The following is a 19111-nucleotide window of genomic DNA, read 5'->3' as shown; positions in this document are numbered from 1 at the left end:
CGGCACCGGTGCATCCCTTCCCCGCTCCGCTGTCACCTCTCGCCCTTCCCGCGGCGCCGGGCTCTCCCCGAGCGCCCCCGGCACCTCCGCGCCGGGGAAGCCCGCGGCCGAGCAGGGCCCCCATCTCCAGCCGGGAAGGACGTGCTTCCACACCCCCCCCCGCACCCGGCGGTGTTTGGAAACTCCTGGGAAGACGAACAATTTGCGAGGGGTGGGCGGGAGGGCGGGAAAGAGAAGGGACGGGGGGAGAAAAAACGAAGGAATGACAAAAAAACCCAAAACAACAACGACAAAAAAAAAATCGCCCAACCCACAACAATCCGTGAGCGGCCTTGGCGAACACACGGGTAAATAAATAAACAACGGGGCAAATAAATAAATAAATAAATACCCGCAGTACCCGATCGCCGCCAAACGTGGTGTGAAATACGGCCAGAGGCAGGCCGGGGGGAGCCGGCGCCCCGGGCCCGGCCGCTCGGGCGCGGAGCGGTGTCCGCGGGCGGCAGAGCCCCGGCCGCCGGTGCCTGCGGTGCCTGCGCGCTGCCGTGCCCTCGGCAAGGGACGGGCCGGAGCCGCTGCCGCCGGCAGAGCGAATGGCCAGCGGGAGACGGGCTGGGGCTGCCCCGTACGAGCACCCGCTTCCCAGGGACCCGGGCCGGGGGGGAATCAGCCGGGCTCCCGCACCCACAGCCCCGCCAGCGCGCCGGCGGGGAGAAGCCGCCGGGAGAGCGGGGGGGGGTGGGGGTGAGCGCGGCACTGCCCGCTCCCCGCAACCCCTCCCCGGCCTCCCGGTCGGCGGGCTTCGCCTCCGGCCGGCCGCACCGGGGCGAGGGTTTCTGTTTTGTTTCTCGATCCCCGGGCCTGAAACGAGCCTGTGCGTGTAAGGCGGGGGAAGGGGGAGGCGGCGAAGAGCCCGGCGCCCCTCGCTTCTCACACACAAAAAAAAAGGAAAAAAAAGAAAAGGAGAGCGGGAGCGAGCCCCGGAGAGGAGAAGAGGGTCCCCCAGCCCCGGCCCCAGGCGGCCCGGCGCCCTGTGGAGCCGCGCCATGCGGCACCCGAGCCGCCGCCGCCCGCCGCCGCGCCCCAGCGGGCCGGGGCCGGGGCCGAGGTGGGGCGCGGGGTCGGGGCCGCGGGGCGCTCCGGGGGGCAGCCGGGCACCGGGCGCCCGGGGACGGCGGGGCTGTTCGGGCACGGCAGGTCACTGACCGTCCTTTGTGCAGGTATTACGAGACGGGGAGCATCAAGCCCGGCGTGATCGGCGGCTCCAAACCCAAAGTGGCGACCCCCAAAGTAGTGGATAAAATCGCCGAGTACAAGCGACAAAACCCGACAATGTTCGCCTGGGAGATCCGGGACAGGCTACTGGCCGAGGGCATCTGCGACAACGACACGGTCCCCAGCGTCTCCTCCATAAACAGGTAAGAGCAACCCCGTGGCCCTGCTCGCGGCCCGATCGCCTCTTTACGGCCCCGTAAACCCCGGTGCTTCCTCGGTCAGGTTAGATACCGCCTGCTCCAGCCCCCCGCCCGCAGCGGGAGCCCCGGGCATGGCCCGTCAGCCCCCGGGCCCGGCCCCGCCGTGACCCCCCAGCCCAGCCCCGGGCAGCGGGGCCGGAGCCGGCTGCCCCCTGCCGCAGGCCCGGGCAGCGGGGGAGCGGGTCTGCCCCGGGGCTCGCTGCCGCACGCCGCAGGGCTGCAGCCTGCGCCCGCCGCCTGGCCCGGGCGGGCAGCGCTGCTGCGAGAGCAGGTGAGCTCCCCGCCGAGCAGCCCGGCGCCGCCGCAAGGGCTGGGGGCTGTTCGGGCTGGCGGGGTGACGGGCGGCGGAGCCGGGTCTTCCCCTGCCCCTCCAACACCCCTGGCGGGGTGCGCATGACCGCCTGCCTTGCCCAGGGCGTTAGGGCTCTGAGCCGAAAAGCCGCCGTGGTCCGCTGGCAAGCCGTGCTCCCGGCCCCGAGCCGCTGAGCGCCGAGGAAGGCTTCCCTTCCACCCGCTCCCCGGCTCCCTCCGCACCGCTCGCCCGAGGGAACGGCCGAAGCGGCAAGGGGACCCCTTCCCCCGGCCGGGGAGCGCGGCTCCCGGCGGTCCCGGCGCGGGCTGGTCCCGATCCCGGCCCCGGCCGCAGGCGGGAAGCTGCGGGATGGATTCAGCCCCAGTGAACCATTTCCCCCCAGCTCCTAGGGTGCGACTTCTGTTGGTGGAGGGTCTCAGATTTGGTCTCAGGTTTGAGGTGACAAAAATAACCATATGATAAGCAAGCAAAAAGGATCGATGCAGGAGAAAAAGGCCGGTGATAGATGTAATCAAGTCCTAACACACTGCGGAGCGCGCCGACTGTTCACATGCCTGCGCATTCAAACGCAACATGCATCAGATCTTCACACTTTGGCAACACACGGCACCCTTACGCACACAGCAAAAGTAACTACGCTGTTTTACTGCCACGTATGTACAGGTACCTTGACTATGCCCGCAGAAATACAGCCTCTGGAAACAGAGTAACACGGGGGTATTTGCAAAGGGTACATACGAGGGCACGAAATACCTCACCCACAGAGTAAGAATAGATGAAATTTTGCACGCAATCCCAAATACACGGCGCTTCCCACTCAAATAAATGTATATAGGGTATATGTAAATATGCATGCAGGCTTTTGTAGTGTCTGCATAGATAAAAATGCACGAGTCGGTATATTGGCCCTTTTGATATATTACAAGTTTAGCCAGATATTTTTTTAAAACCTGGTGTATTTATAGCAAGGGAAGCAAAAAATAAATAGCAGGGAAAATGCAGTGGTGTTTTTTGTCTTGCGCTTTTCATGGCAGATTTATCAAAATATGTCTAATAACTCAGGCTGTGTATTTCTAAATCTGGCATCCTATATAAATGGGTTTTAATATTTTGCAAATGATATGGAATTATCCCAAATCATCTTGAAAACAGCAGGTAGAATTAGCTAGTGGAATGTACCTTGGCTAAGAAAGATTCCCTCAGACACACTGTCTCTGTAATATACTGCTAGGCTGCCCTAGGAAATTATCCCTGTGTGTGCCATCTGTATTAAAATGGTTATTAAGTTATGAACAGGGTAACATAATACTGATCGGCTAATTATACACCCTCCTAAAAAACCTCCAGGTCTCTGTTACTCTCTCAGTCAGGTATTGAAATAATAACAGTTTGACATTCAGACACCTTACAAAGGCAGCTGCAGAAGGACAGCCAGCTATCCCTGGGAGGAATTAAGCTGGTGGTACCCAAGTCCAGAGGAACGGCTGTGGGCTCTTTGGAGGAACAGCATATACGGACCCGACACACATGTATACTGCGGCTAGCTCAAGGGATGTTAGCATCCAAATGTCACTGAAGTCTCAGCCTGGACCCGACGCCTCGTGTCCGGGTTGCGATGTCCCGGGCAGAAGCCTGAGTGCCAGGCTTTCCTCCCACCTTTGCTACTGGTTTGCGGCAGGGCTTTGGGGGTTTTGTACCTCAGTTTCCCCACCCTGGAAATGAAAGCTGATCCTTCTCAGAAGGAGATGGGAACAGATGTCAGCTAGATTGCACTTACAAAATGCTTGGAGAAGGACAAGTGCTTTGTAGCTGCTAAGTATTATTATATTAAAGAGGCTCAGCTGTGACCCACCATGTTTGAATCATACTGCGATGGCATTTGAGTGTGTAGTCACCAAGGCGCAAGAGCGCTTTGTCTTCATCTGCTTAAGTCTTTCCCCATTCCTTTTAAAAATTCAGGCCCAACTTCCCTGCGTTCACCTTTGTGTGAGGCTCCCCAAAACTCACACCGTGAGGAAGTGAGCCCATCATATCACAGGTCATAAAATTTGCAAGTCTGTGCTAGGCAAGAACATGGCAGCGAACTGGGAAAAAATTGCAGTGGAATAGGAAATAGCGAGTATATAAGGGCCCAATCCTGGTGCCGCGGAGAGTAGCGTGAGCTTCATCACTCCAGTGACTCTTGTGACTGCAGCTCACAAAACTCACAAAACTCAAAGAGGGGGCTAAGTTCACAATTTAAATGTACGTTTTTCTCTCTCCCATTGTCAAAATACACGTATAGAATTGGGTCAGTCCTTTGTAACAGCACATCCCTTACCTGCAGTACGATCACAAATTAGAGTTAATCTAACACTCCAACTCTCTGAGCAGCTTCAGATAGATGACAATTTTAAAAACCAATCTTCTAGAAATATCTGTCATCTTATTTTTGCAAGATGTGGAGTTTCCAAAGCAAAATCTGCATTGGCCCAGTGTCCAGAACTGTTAGAGCTACATCCATGAGCCGTTTCCTATCTTGAGACTATAAGCAAGGCATTTACAGAAATAGAAGTTACCTATGTCCCTAGATGGACGGTGAATACTGCACTTGAAAATGGAGATGTCCTTGTACATGGAAAAAAAATTACTTTTGGTTATTATAAGATTTTCTGAAAATGTATTAATTACATTTTATTTTCTTTCTTTCTGGGGATTAGTCTAACATTAACAAAGGCTTTCGGGTGAGAGACTACAAAACAACGCAGTTTCAATTTCATTTTTAAAGTCTCCCTAAAACATTTTTAAAATCTATTTTCCATTAATTATTTTTTGTGATACATGAATTCTATGTGCCTACATTGCACCGATCTGTCGGTATTGCACTGAGAATATCAGGGCGCATTTGGGATGACACGTAATTCAGTACTGAGATTTATCAGAAACTTCTTCATACCAAGCTCATGCAGATAAAGGCTAGATACAAACTCTGGTGAAAAACATGACTTAACCACCCTGTCAAGATTCAGGAAAAAAATTAGTCTTCTGCTATGCAGTAGTTTTCTCTTAATTATGGCAAAAAAGTCCAGAGAGTATACTAGTTAATAAGCAAAGCGCACCAGAACTGACAGGATCAAGGCAGAGCAGTTATCTCTGCACTGGGAGCTTTCCTGTTCCCGCTCCATACATTAGGTACTATACAGTATAAACCTATTGGGTATGTGTAGGTATACACACATATATATACATACGTATATATATACATGCATATATGTAAACACACACACATAGACACAGTGCATGTAATTGAAAAGCAGGCGAGAGACAGAAGCTTTTAATTCTTTGGTAAGCAATTAATGCTTACTTTAAGCCACTTGAGCACCTTGCTTCTTGAGCACCCTGGCAGCCTGAACTTTTCCATCTATCATATGACTATAGACGAGTTATCTTTGGTCACTTTGGGTTCGAATATTTCAACTGGATTTAGGCACTGCTTGTAAGCCTCGCGGTGGTCTCCTAAGTATAAACCTGGAGGCAGATGTTAATGAGAATTTTTCCTTTGTTTTGCGGCACATACAGTTGGCCTAAGAACACAGGTTTCATGAGATAATAATCACCCCAGCAAACTCTTTTGAATTAGACAGTGTACTTTAGTAGGAACAGGACGGAGCACATCACGGACACGCGTTCGTGGTTATGCAGCAAGTGATGCAACGGACATTGTCATTTAAGCATTATTTCCTGCTTCTCTTAAATTAATGAATTTCTTACAGGTCCAGAAAGGCAAAGCAAAACAACCCCTCCACATTTTGTCCCTCTATCCCAGCTCTCCTGCAGCTGGGTTCAGTACTAGGGACTCCCAGTTAGTGCTTATCCAAGGAATGCTGAAGCCAAAGCATTACAGAGTTCAGTCAGCCTTCTGGATACACTTTGGACCCTGAGTTCCTGAGAGCAGACCTAACTAATACCCCATGGCAGAGAACAGAGTTTAGTGGATATATTATCTCAGCCAAGCTGTTAGATGTTTCTTCAATCTTCTCTTAGGTATTGGGTATACGCTAATTTCTAGTGTTAAGCGCTTGGTTTGGGGAGATGTCTCCTGTTTCATTATGTAACAATTGGCTAATGATTCCTAGTTAAAGTCTCCAATAATTATGTGCTTCTTAAAAATACGTATGGAAAGACACACACATTGATTCAGGTTATAACGACCAGTGAAATATACTTGTACACTGAAATATTGTTGAGCATGTGGCCAATTTCAGTGGCTGTGGGCAGGCCTGTAGTTTAGAGCAAAGAATGGCCTATTAGGAGGCCAGATTTCTCTTACCAGTTCTGCCATTAACTTTCTGGTTGATCTTGGGCATGTCACACGGACTCCTTATGAGGCTGCTTTGCCATCTGTAAAATGAAAATAATGGTATTTAGCTACCTTTGTAAAACTCAGTGTGACCTTTCACTACAAATGCCCATGGAGTTCAACACGTAACGAGAAAAGGTTCAAAACTGGAGCTAGGTTGTTTTACATCAGCTGAGGCTTTAGCCCACGCAAGGGAGATAAACTTGAACAGAATCTCAATTGAGGTAAACGTAACGTCTCAAGACGAACAATTGAGTCTGGCAAAAGGCAGGCGAAGCGTATTAGGGCAGGGGCTGTGTCATATGTGGAAGAAATCAATGTTATGCAAACCGAGCTTTCTGAGTCACTCTTGCTAGCCTTGCTTGAGAACTTCCCCAAAGGACACCTTGGCCAATCTCTCCCTGTCTTTCCCACTGAACAAATCTGGAATTCCTGGAGGACAGGCAATGAGTCTAGGAAGAAGTTGGAAGAGTACAGAGTATGTCTAACGGCAGCTGGTTCGTAGTGACCAAAAGTAGTGACAACTGCATGGTCTACAGTGAACACGGGGTGAATTGCACAGTTTTAACTGGCAAATGTGTCTGTTACAAACCTACCCCCAGCATCAGCATTTAGTAGCCACATGTGAGTTTTCTCAATAGAGAGGCCAAGGATTAGACTGGCCATGTGCCGGATTAGCCTCTGACTGACAACGGGTTGGTGCAAAGCAGGGGTGAAGAAAACTTGTCCGAGTTTACCAGGTCTCGTAATCTGGCACTTCTTAGTGAGCACAGAAGCAGCTCGGGATCCTAGCAGGGATCCTCTCACTTAGCTGATGCTGAGTCTAAGGTTCCCATGCAATTTCCTGCATCAGGGGATGCTCTCAAGGTAGAAGACTTCTACTGCCAGTTGCTTTCAGCTGAGCAAAGAATGCGGTCGGGTCACACAGGGCTTCATTACAAGGAGTATACTCCTTTAAATTCAGATTCTTTTCCATCAGACACAAACCTGGTATTATCTTCTTTTTATCATTGCAAATAAAGGACAGGCTCATAAAGCAGAGGTTACAGACAATGTTACTGCAGCTGAAAGAGTAAATGAATGCTCATAGCATTTCTCTCTGTTTTATTCCTCATATCTGGCCACTGCAAGGTTGTATGGTGGGAACTACAATAAGCTAGCCACATTTTTTCTAATTTTCATATTGCAGAGATACTAGCTCAACAGAGGCAGTTAGCAAATAAGATTGGTTGTGCCTGGGAAGTTTTGAGCTCCCTGTTCTGTGAACCTCGAAGTTCAGAACACATCGGTCTCTTTATCACCCAAAAATCCCAGCCCTTCCTTTTTGTATAGATGTACAGAAAGCTTGATTTTTGTTGGAAGTTAAACATTTTCAAGCTTTCACCTCCAGTGAATGATTGCTGCATTCTGCCACAGAGGTAGCTGCATTTCAGTGCTGGGTGAATGAGTCTTATGGAGCTAAACCTCATTTACCAGAATCACTATTATGTGAAAAACTCATTTGACTTTGGGAGAAAAGAGGAGAAAATATAAGTGGCTTGGCCAAGCAATGACGAAGTGGTGAGAACAATATAGTGATCTGAAGGGCACAGTCCCTCCAACAGGAAAGGAATTATTCACATTTAAACAAAGCAGCATAGCCAGGAATGAAGGGAGGGAAATAAGAAAGGAAACATTTAAACGGTAGCAGAAGGAATCTCCTGATAGGGAGGTCCATTAAGTTGTGGAATTGCACCCCACAGGAATTCCTGCTTTCTTGGAATATATATAACTAGATGGTATTCATAACAAGCAAACATACAATAAGAAATAATCTTGGCATTGGCTAAAGAGATCGATAATGCCCTAGCAGGCCAGCTGGACCCTTTATGATATGATGACATGATGCATACAAAACAAAGTCATGTTTTCAGCAGTATATCAAATATCCCAAAAAAACCGGCTCTGATTCTAAAGCCCATTAAACGGCTCTGATTCTAAAGCCCATTCAAACAAAATATTTCCATATTACTTGAATAAAAAGATATGACTTCAAGACAGTTGAACAAGGCTGAGCTTCACTTAGATTAACTTGCCATGGTCTTTAATTAAGACATGTTGAAATTCAAATGGAGTTTAGGCTCGCTACTTACAATCAGCAAAATATTTAGGGATCCCACTTTTGGGGAAGGTCTTTATAAGTGGAAAGGTAGAGGCTTTCAAAAGCACTTGTCATTGGCCTGACATCCATGCAGCTAACTAGGGCTTTAGGAAATCCCATCTGTGTGTAGATGGCTCTGATGATGATGAGTACTACTACTCCTGAAAGTGTCAGAAAGGTTTGACATTTTCTCCCAAACCATCAGTCTTTAAACTGAGAGCTAACGGGAATGAGGATTTTTCCACTGTAATCCCAATTAATCTGCTGAAGCCTATACACGCATGGCCATATTTACCAGTCCCAACTATTTAAAAATGCCAAGGCAGAGCCTAAATCATGCAACTGGCATAAAAATCATGAGTACTTGTAATACAATGTGGGTTTGTTTTTACTTGTTTTCTCTTTTCTACCCTAAATTTTTAAAGGGATTTGGATATCTGACTCCCATTAAATGACTTTAAAAACACCTTAACAATGCAGCCCTTTGAGACTTCAGAGAGCCGACAGGCCCCTTTTCAAGCCCCCACAAGCACTGGAAACATACTTTATTAAATGAGAACTGAAATTCTCATGCTATCACTTGACTAGAGGAGCTGGAAAACCCACAACAAACACGGTTAGGCTTGTGATGAAATACTAGATGGTATGATATTCAGCGCTAGCCTCCAATTTTCTCTAGTGCCAGTAACCGAGAGCTGATTTTGTAGCACTTATATGGCTATCTACCCAGCTGAAAATCACAAATCTAATCACTTGGTTTCCAAACTCCTCAGAGTGCACTTACAAATATTCATTTCCAATCAATTTGCACCTGCTAATATTTCTCAACGCTCACATGTGATGACAGAGTCAGAAGCAATGCCTGTGCTTACTATTTCTATTGCAATAGCATAAAGAGGCTCTGTCCATAGATCACAGCCCATTGTCCAAAACAGGCACAGCGTAAATAGGAGTTTCTTTCAAGAGGTTCTTTTAGAAAATCAGCACATACATGCGTCTTTCTTTACGCCATCCTCTGAGCTTCTACTAGGTTCATAATTCAGACAGTCCTCAAGGTTTCAGGGATCCTGAAACAAACATCTTCGTCTGTTACAGGAACTGAGACATCTGGCCAGGGCTCACCCACCAAGCCCAAGTCTAGGTAAAAGGCAGAGCAAAACGGGAGAGCCCTCTTCTTCGGGCTCCTATCTGACAAGACGGAGGCTGAACGCTAGCTAGACTGCGACAGCCTCCCCCCTCTTCCCCGATAAGTAGGCATATAAATAAATAAATAAACGGCATCCTAACTGCACTGAGAACTCAATAAAACAATCACATCAAATATGAGGAGGTATAAATCTCATGTCTGCACAGGTAACCCACTCAATTGCTTTTATTATGGCTCAGCCTGACTCCATTTATTACCATCCGTGGCCTGGGTGAAGGATGTTTGCATGGAGGGTGGTCTCCTGGTGAAATCCTATCCCTGGAGCAGTGACAGTCAGCCCATACAGAGGTGGATTTTGGTGGGGAGACCAAAGGCAGATCCATCTGTCTGCATGAAAACCAATAAATAACCCTGTAACTAGACCCCTTGTCACTGGGAAATGGACAACACAATAGTTCAATCCTGGAGCCATAGGAGAGGAATAGCTGTGGTTGGGGTGTGAAGAATGACAGGATGTATGCATGAAGTGTTTGAGAAATACGGACAGAATATGTCTGTCCATACAGGCATTGAGGAGGAGCGATGGGATAGGAGGAGCGTAGAGGGTACATTTATATATATAGTAGGCAAATTTGAAAGGTTGATGTGTTCAGAGGTGGGTATGGGGAAGAAAAAAGCAGAGTTATACTGTGTTTTTTTAAAGAACATTTATATGGGGACTGTGAGTGCAATGCAGATAGGTACCTTTGGGGAAACGCGCCTGCTGGCTGGATACTACGTATGAGTATATCGGTATATGGCAGGGAACATGTATCTCTGGGCAGGCACACAGACGGTGACACAAAATGCTGGTAGGCTAAAGGAAGCGTATGCGGGAGTTCGATGTGGTCGGGGAAGGATATTTCTTTGTCCTCTGTCTGGCTTGGGATTTATGTGCGTACCAGTTTTGACAGAGAGGAGAAAGAGTGATGTGCCAAAAGCCTGAGCTAACGGACTGTGAGTTCACAGATATGCTTCCCAGAAAATGCTATGTATGAAACATTTACCCAAACCTCACTGTTAAATCAGGAAGGGAGATTCTGGTGGCTTGTCTCTGCCTGTACGAAAAATAGAAGTAGGACATTTCTTGCTGCTGTCATCCCCTAGCTCTGCAGTTCCTGTAGCGTTTCTAAAATCTGCACAGCATGTTGTTCCCCAGGCTTCTAGCAACTCCCCCAACGCACACACACGCACGCACACACACGCAGATGCATACACACACAGATATGATGGAGTTTGCCTCTATTAATTGTTCTCTCCTGGGGGCCAATTTAGTTTTTATTCCTTTGGCTCCATTTTGAACAGTTGCTCTTCCTTCCAAGGTAAGCACCCTCCCCTCCTTGCAGGGTCCAAGGCACAGGGTTAAACTTCCATCTCTGGTTGGGAGGCAAATTGCATCAAGAATAGCTATCAGCTCTGCTCAAAATGCCCATCACTGTATTTCAGTTGAGAGGGGTGGTATCCATGTTTTGCAAGGCAGATTGATGTATGTTCATTAATTTATAAAAGGAAAAGCAGAGACTGCGACCAGATGACAGACTCACAAAAGAAACCCTTGCGTATCTGTCAGACAGGGTGCCCTGCACCACTTCTAGCTTCAGGGTGGTTTGGATGGTTCTGGCAACAACTGCAGCCTCCACATCTCTGGTCAGGGGGGATTAATATCCCAGCCCTTTGATTTCTGGAACTAGTCCTCATTTTCTTCAAGCTGGGCTAAAATATGAGGGCAACCTCATCACCCCACTGCCCATTTTCAAGCTCTCGCTTTAAAATTGCGATAGAGTCTTTGGACACTAATATTTGGGCACTTCTTAAAGGGACTATTGCCTTTCAACATACTCATGTTTCTCTAAAAATTCTTTTAAGAATAATTTTTGGTCATCTGCCTTTAAAAAGAAAGACCTCAGCACAATGTAGCTATGTAATAGCGCCTGTTGTTAATATTTGCCTAAATTTAGGCCCTTTCTTGGTCGTTTAAATTTAACTTTTAAGCTTGAAAAATAATACATTTTTACATAAATTGTACATACACAGAAAATACATATACACTTATTCATAAAATCAATAAGGAAGGGAGGAGATGTAGAAGAGAAGAGGAAAGGCAGGAATACTATTTCTGAAGAAAAGGAGATCATGTTTGCATACTGAGCGCATAGGGGAAGTCTATTTCTGGGACATGCTACGTACAGATGGCCAAGGCTGTGCAGGCAGAGGTGGAGTGGAAAATGAACAATATCACAGATTCCCTCTCCCTACAGAACAAACAGCAAATTTAGAGTTCTGAAGAGACAATATCTGTGCTGTTGTCTCCAGCAGACAGACAGCCACAACACGAAGCTTCCAGAGAGGGTGGAAAGCACAGCTGGGTGGGGTTGGGGGAAGAAAGGGCAAGAGATAAGGATGGAGTGAAAGGCTAAGGCAGATTTGACTTGGATAGTGTCAAAACCAGACCTGCTGTGGCTTTACAGAAGGCAGTCTTGGCCATTGTGCCAAACAACATGCTGAGACTCATCCAGTATTGACATCCAACTCCCTTACGTGGCTTTAACAATTTCAGGCTATATGTGTGCCTGAGTCGGGGGTCTGTGCATGTGGAGGCAGCAAGGATGGGGACAGAGTAAGCGTATCTGGCTGTGCACGAAGTCTTGTGAGGTGCACAAGCTGGAGAGCAGGGAGGAACTGCGTGGGTGAGTTTGTATGCTTGCACAAGAGAGCATGTGTAAATTTGTAAAAAGATGACTGCCATGATCCTAACCCCCTTTTGCGGATTACATGAATTTTTATGACCTGCAAATATTTAAAGAAGAATACATGCCTATGGGTGACTCCCCTGTGGGTCTTGGTGTCCAGCGGGCAAAACAGGGAGACATGGAATAGAAGGGAGTGTGGCGCATTTCAGGTGGAAAGGAAATGCCCCCGGCACAGTGAAAGGCAGGGGATAACGTGATCCTGGGGAATACAGTCTTTAGAAGAGTGCAAGAGGAGGGTGCCAGCCCCATAAACGAAGCCTTTGTACTGCTTAGAGCACCACCTTTCCAAAATGAAAGCACCTTCTGCACCATTTGAATGTGCTCCTGCATCATTCTGTGCATAGTGAGGTAATTTGAGCATGGAAACCCGGGTGCATTTGTGCAGATAGACCGCTGAGTCTCTATTGTTCCACCAGACAATCTTCTCTGTAATGGATATTTGGGCGAGACATGCCCTATACCCCATGACATGTGTACAAGGAGGAGCGTGGGCATATCACTAGGGCAACATGTCCAGCTGGGAGTATAGACTTATAGTAAGTAGGTATTACTGGTCTGTGTAAGAACTAAGAATAGTCTTATCCATGGAAACAACATCGTTAACTCTGCAGTTACATGCACGGAGTCACAGGGGCGAGCAAAGGCATGGCAATACATGTTTTGGGAAGCCTGACTAGTTTTGTGGGGCTCCGCACAGGACACTGTGCGACTGCTTCCCAGTTGTGTGAATGCACTGATGAACTGTGGCTGTGAACAGATGCATGGGGGGTCCTAACAGTGCTCGTATCTTTGTCAGCAGTTCTTTTGGGTAGACCTGGGGATAAGGTCCTATGGCAGCCATGCCACCAGCGTGCTGAGGAGAATGCAGCTGGTGAGATGGGCAGCATCAGTAACACAAACACGTGTGTGTGTGTGCATACGACAGAGTGGCATCTGCTGAGATGTATGAACACAGAAGGCATATGGCAGGGCGGGTATACATATACACGGAGATGCCACGTACAAACGTGGGGACATGTGCCCGCTGGGGGTACCTAGTGCATCTGAGGGAATGAGGGGTGTATATGGCATGATACATTTGTCAGGGAGTGGATGTGTGCTTGTTCATCTGATACATGATGCAAGAAGGGCATACCTGGGGATAGTGGAGGCAGAAGGGGTTATGCTAAAGGAGATATTTCTAATGATAGCCATAGTTTAATGCACTGGACTCTGCCCTCCTCTCCTCTCCCCTCCCCTCCCCTCACACTCTTCTCCTCATTACCCAGGTTATCTTGTTTGGGTTAAGAGGCCAATTTCAACAGACTATAATTGAAGAGTGAAGAGAATCTGATAAGATAAGGAAGGGACATCATTCCTCAAGGGATCAATAGAGGTTTCATGTTCCTCCTTCCCCTGCTGTGTCCCTAACACGCTAACACTCTGTGTCCGTGGGCCTGGTTTATTTGCTCTGCTTGTCTGCAAGCCCGGAAAGGAAGCGTGGGAGTAGGGGGGGCTGTAGCCCCCGCCTGTCACACAGCCAGAGCAGGCGAGGGGGCATCAGGAAGGGACAATGGGGACACCAGCAGCGATATGGTCCCCTCTGGGAGCCGGGAGGGGGCAGGGAGGTGACAAGCCTGATGCCCTCCTGGCTCTGGCAGGGGCAGGGGCTCACAGGGGAGGCATTCACCTTTGGCCTTTTATCTCTGTGTTGTGCTCTGCAAGGGAAGGATATTGATAATTTGTCTAGATTTAGACTTGCTTTTCCTAGTGTCCCCGTGCAGACAAGCTCAAAGCTTTTTATAAGCACTCGCGGGGCGACCTCTCAGGCCCCCTCAGGGTGAGAGAGGTATAATTACCCCTACCACAAGGAGGGCTGGTAGCTGCTTCTGATTAGGTTTATGTTAGGATCTGAGGTTCAGGCTTGACGGCCCCAGTATCTCACAAGCCATTCTTAGCAGTTTTTTGGACCAAACCAGCATGAGAGGATCCCCTTAAGAAACACGCAGCTGCCTCAGCAGTGAATACAGGTCCCTTCACAGCAGGGCTGCCAGGGCTCCCACGCTGCACAGGCAGAGTTTGTTCTACCCCTGCCTCATGCCCCTTGGCAGGAAGATGCGTATCCCACACAAGCAATGTGAGATCCGTACAAACCCATGCGGCAGGGATCAGTGCTGCCGGGCGTGCGCGGGCAGCTGGGGCAGTGCAAAGAAGTCCCTCCGGGAGGCCCAGCCTCTCGCTTCGGACGAGCGCTGCGGGCGCTCCCCTGTCCCCACGGCCAGCGTAGGGATGCTCGGGCATGGAGAGATGAGCTGAGAGGCCAGCACAGTGCAGGATCCAATCTAGACCCCATACAACAGGGCTGGGCAAGTTTCTGGAGAGCTTGAGACAGAGGGGTCTGTGGTTGAGATATCTTCTTCCAGCTGATTTCTCTTTTATTTTTAACACCCAGAGAAACAGACGCTGAGAGCAAGTCAGTCATGCAGTGAGCATGTGGCAGAGTTGGGAATACAACCCAGATCCCCCGACTCCCAACCTCAGGCTTTAACCACTAGACCATGCTTCCCTCTAAGCCACCTTGAACTTTCCTCAGTGAGGATGGGGGCTACTAAGCCTCTGTGGGCTGCAGTTTACCAAGCTGTCAGGAGTGTGCTCACTGGACCGCCTCACCAGAGACAGCCTTCCTCACGCACGCTAAAAAAGTTGAAAAGAAATTCATTTCATGGCCGGTGGTTGCTTAAAAAAGGCGATTCCAGCATATGTATGTGATAAATGTTAACTGTGCATTAATCGCATTAAAGAGGACCCTATAAACTTTTCATTTCTAATTAAATTCTGGCCGGTGATTCTGGCGAAGCCAGCACACTCCAGGCCTTTGTTTATGTGGAAAATTAAAATGCAAATACAATGGAATTTATTTCCATTACTAGAGTGATATGCTGGGCTCCTCTGTTTAACAGCCTCCAATTATTTTCAAACAGGTCTCTCTCTCTCTCCCTCTCTCCCCCCTCTCTCCCTTCCTCACTCCCTCATTTTTTCCTTCCCCCTATTACCCTGATGCTGCTGCCCCAGTGTGAGGGGTGGGAGCTGGTAAAGCAGTGGGTGGGCTAAGGATGGTGTCATCTGTTCAAGGTCAAATGCAGGCAGGAATACAGAGGAGGAAGGGGGAAAAAGTGGGAGAGCACAAACAAGGAGGCAGGGGAAGTAACAAGGCTTGAGCTAACGCAAGGAGGAGTAAGGAGTTACTTGTTAGCAACCTCACTGAAAAATATAAGCTAAACTCACTGGCTTGCTAAATCCCAGCCATACAGATGACCTGAGAGAGGTCATGAGTCTTTCCCTGATGGGGTATTTTGGTGAGAGGGTACAGCTGAGAGCTTTCTCTGGAAGTTTTCTGGATCTTTCACAGCCTTTTTCAGACTTTGTCTGGATGTGACTGCTGCTGGGCCAAATCCTGATGGCTGAGGAAGCACAGAACAGGCCCGGTGCCAGACACATTGCCTGCGCAGAGCAAATAAATCCATGAGGCAATGACACATAATCATCAGCTGAAAAATAACTGAACTCTTGTTCATTTCCAAGGGACCAAATGTGGCTACACTGTCTCAGGGCATTAGCGCACAATATCCACACAGGTCAGAAGCTATTGCACAAACTCAGAGATTCATTGTACGTTTAAAATTTCCCAGCACATACATTTACTGCTAAATGCTGCTGACATAGAATCCCATTCTTTCTTACATATATAAGAGACCCAGGTCAGTTCAGACATGGGAACATCGTCAGGCAGTCACACACAGATCAGAGGCATCTGCTAACTGACATGGATGCCCTTCTATGCGTTAATATAGAAAGTCACACAAGAAGACCCTTGCAAAGGCAAGTGTGCACTTCACTGTAGACGTATGTCGTCATTTATAGATCCCTTCACAGACTCAGTCAAATCTATTTGAAACTGCACAGTATAGCCTTGCATATATTTGTGAAGAAACCTAGGATATGGAGACTCATCCAAAAACATAACTGAAAAGTCTCAGCAAAACCCCTGAGTGCACCAGAAGGCGCACACGCATGTAGACATACTCACATAGCCTTAGAAATACGCTGACACACACACACGGTTATTCACAAGTACATGGCCACAGACCTTGAAGCACGCGGCTGAGAACCAGCCAGACGTGCCACCCCGTGTGTCACCCACACGCGAGCAGCATACCCTCGGCTTGCCCCGCTGGCAGGGAGAGCACGGGAGCCAAAGGGATATTCTTTTAGTGCATGTGAGCATCTTAAGGAATCACCTAGTGTAAATGATCCTGCCCCAGCCGAGACAGGGAAACAGGAGAAGGACACGTTCACTTACAACACTGAAAAGAGGCCATTACCCAGTCAAACAACCCAATCCCTGACATCATTATTCAATACACAGGAGCCCTGAAATGCACACTAACTCAATCACAGAGACACACGATTACAAAATAATACTGATGGAATCAATGAGACAGACATGCGGTCATACAAAGCGCACCCACCCTGGTGTTAACACACAATAACAGCCGCCCAACAAGCGAATACAAAACAGCCATTCACGACCACAATGGCAAAACACGGGGCCACGTTCTCAAAGGAGACTGGAAAACCCTGACAACAAAACCCACTCTTGCCAAAGGGGGCTTAGAGCAAAACTTAGGGTGTGGGCAAAATCTGGCTGTTGTCAGCCTAGCCAGTAACAAATAGTAAAAGCCTCAGCGAGGAGTGCACTGAGCACGTTCATGTCCTAGCGAGGCTGTTGGACCCTTGGGGCACTCAGGACCATGCAGGATTGCGCCCACAGCCATCGAAATAGACTGATCCAGTGAAGTGACACCTTTGCTCAATGACAAAAAGCATCACGGGGTCACTCTTAGCACAAGCACATCCATCCACGCTGTGAATGGATGCAAATGCTGTTCAGCACCCAAAGCCACAGAACCATCTCACAGACGTGCCTCTGCAAAACAGCCCAGTCCTCTTCCCAAACCACGGCAGCACACCCAAATCTATCACAGCACGAGTGTCTTTCCCCTTCAGAGAGGAAAAAAGTGCCCACATAAAACATGCTCATAATGGCACAAATAATCGACCTTCCTTGCGCCTCGCAGACTGTGCCAGCGCATGCTAACCCAAGCGCTTAACACAAGGCCAGAACGGCCGGCTTTTGCAAATCCTGCATGATCTTCTTGGGAGGGAGACAGGGGAACCGGACTCTAAGTCCTTTCCCTGGCACAGCAGGCATCAGCTCGTACCAGGTTGTGTGCACAAGAATATGCTGCTATTGAAAATGCCAGCAAGGCCGGGGGAAGACTGCTGTCGGTTGTGTGTGCCTGCGTGCGTTGTGTGTACAGGAATTCCCCTTCCTCTACCAAGTGCTGCTGCTTGTAGCCATTAAAAAGCCCAGGTCCTCATGCTGGGTGTTCAGTGAGTATTGATTCAGTCTGCAAGCAATTTTAATATTTCTTCAGGGACTTTCCAGCAACAGCACAAGTCATTAATTCACCCTCCCAAATTGCTTATTCAATAGCAGGAACATGGCTCCTGAATAAAGTCCCAGAATTTATGTGACTCACATGAGTCAGGAGGTCAAACAACTGTTATGGAGCGAAGTTAAAAATCCAAATAAAATATTGACACTTTTTTGGGGAGTGGGAGGAGGGGGAAGGGGGGAAGGGAAAGAAAAGGTATTTAAAATAGGGTTTTGTTGCAATGCCCCCAGGATAAAGAACGGAAGGAGATTGAAGACAAGTTGGAGTTTGTAAAATCAATGGGATTTATTGCATATCCACTTGGCATTTAATAACTCCTTCCTTTCCACCTCCTCCTGCTCTGTATGTACATGGGGGAGATAGATAAACTCTTCAACAAAACTACAAATAGCCAGCCACAAAGTACACAGATGGACACCCAAACACCAACACACAAAGGCAGGCAGTGCAAGGATGAACATTACTGTAAGGCAGTGGCATAGCATCAGAAGATCCTCTCGGGACCCAGGGTCTTGACTGAGCTAGACAGAGCCCATCACATACGGTGTTACGCATGCCGATGTAGTAGCAGACAGTCTACGTCCACAGTCTTTGTAAAAAAAAGATGGGATGGGAAACTGAGGCACAGAGTGAATTAAAAGAGCCTGCTGAGCCGCAGAGCCCATCAACAGGGTGGCTGGATCAGGATCCAGGTCTCCTGATGCCCATTTAGTGTTTCTGCTGCTGAAGGATGCTGCCTTTTACGGGAATGAGAGCACACACAGTGACTGAGATCAGACTGCAAGAAGGCATCCATCTCACAGGAGGGACACACAAACCACACAAGAAGAAAGGCATCCACAGACGCCACGCAAGCCCATCCGTATGCGGATAGACGCATGCAGGGATGCAAATACATACATGCTTTTCCTGAGCTCATTGCTATTCAGAAAGCACCACAGCCAGATTAAACACAGAAGTAGAAACACACCTGCAGACAGACATACATGCAAATGAATGTGCGTGCAAATACACAAGCACATAAACGCACGCACTGATACATCAGTATAGCCTCATACAGCTGTATATCCACACCAAAAAAGTCACGCAAACTGATGTGTTGCTACAAACCTAGATTTTACTCACAATGGTATCTTTTTAGCTAGCTGCACATAAATGGATGTGCACATACTCAAATGCATTCTGCACAAGCATATTAATGTATAGGACTGTCTCCTTATTATATTATACTGGTAACTGTTTCAGTGAAACTATACTAATTTTCTACCAGTGAAAGACCTGAGACTCTAGTAGCCATCAAACAACATTTATTCATTAGCTCTAACTCCATAAGGACACAAAAATATAGCCTAACCATCTAATCAAATAGTACTTGATGGCTTGGGATATTTAAGTGGGCTTTCTTTGCTT

At 48.1% G+C, this 19111-nt stretch overlaps 1 protein-coding gene across 10 annotated transcripts in view; it reads left to right on the top strand.

The window, feature by feature from the left end:
* PAX2 (paired box 2) overlaps positions 1–19111 on the top strand; it is a 98808-nt gene that overhangs the window by 16682 nt on the left and 63015 nt on the right. For all 10 annotated transcript variants that reach the window (XM_087767901.1, XM_087767906.1, XM_087767899.1 and 7 more), the window contains exon 3: positions 1221–1418. In XM_087767901.1, the coding sequence (XP_087624027.1) occupies positions 1221–1418 (198 nt within the window). The remainder of the gene's footprint in view (positions 1–1220; positions 1419–19111) is intronic.

The sequence above is a fragment of the Nipponia nippon genome, unplaced genomic scaffold (genome assembly GCF_047370975.1).
Source record: "Nipponia nippon isolate SJK-2023a ecotype South Korea unplaced genomic scaffold, ASM4737097v1 scaffold_3, whole genome shotgun sequence".
In the NCBI taxonomy this organism is placed as follows: domain Eukaryota; kingdom Metazoa; phylum Chordata; class Aves; order Pelecaniformes; family Threskiornithidae; genus Nipponia; species Nipponia nippon.
This window is presented reverse-complemented; position numbering and strand designations above follow the sequence as displayed.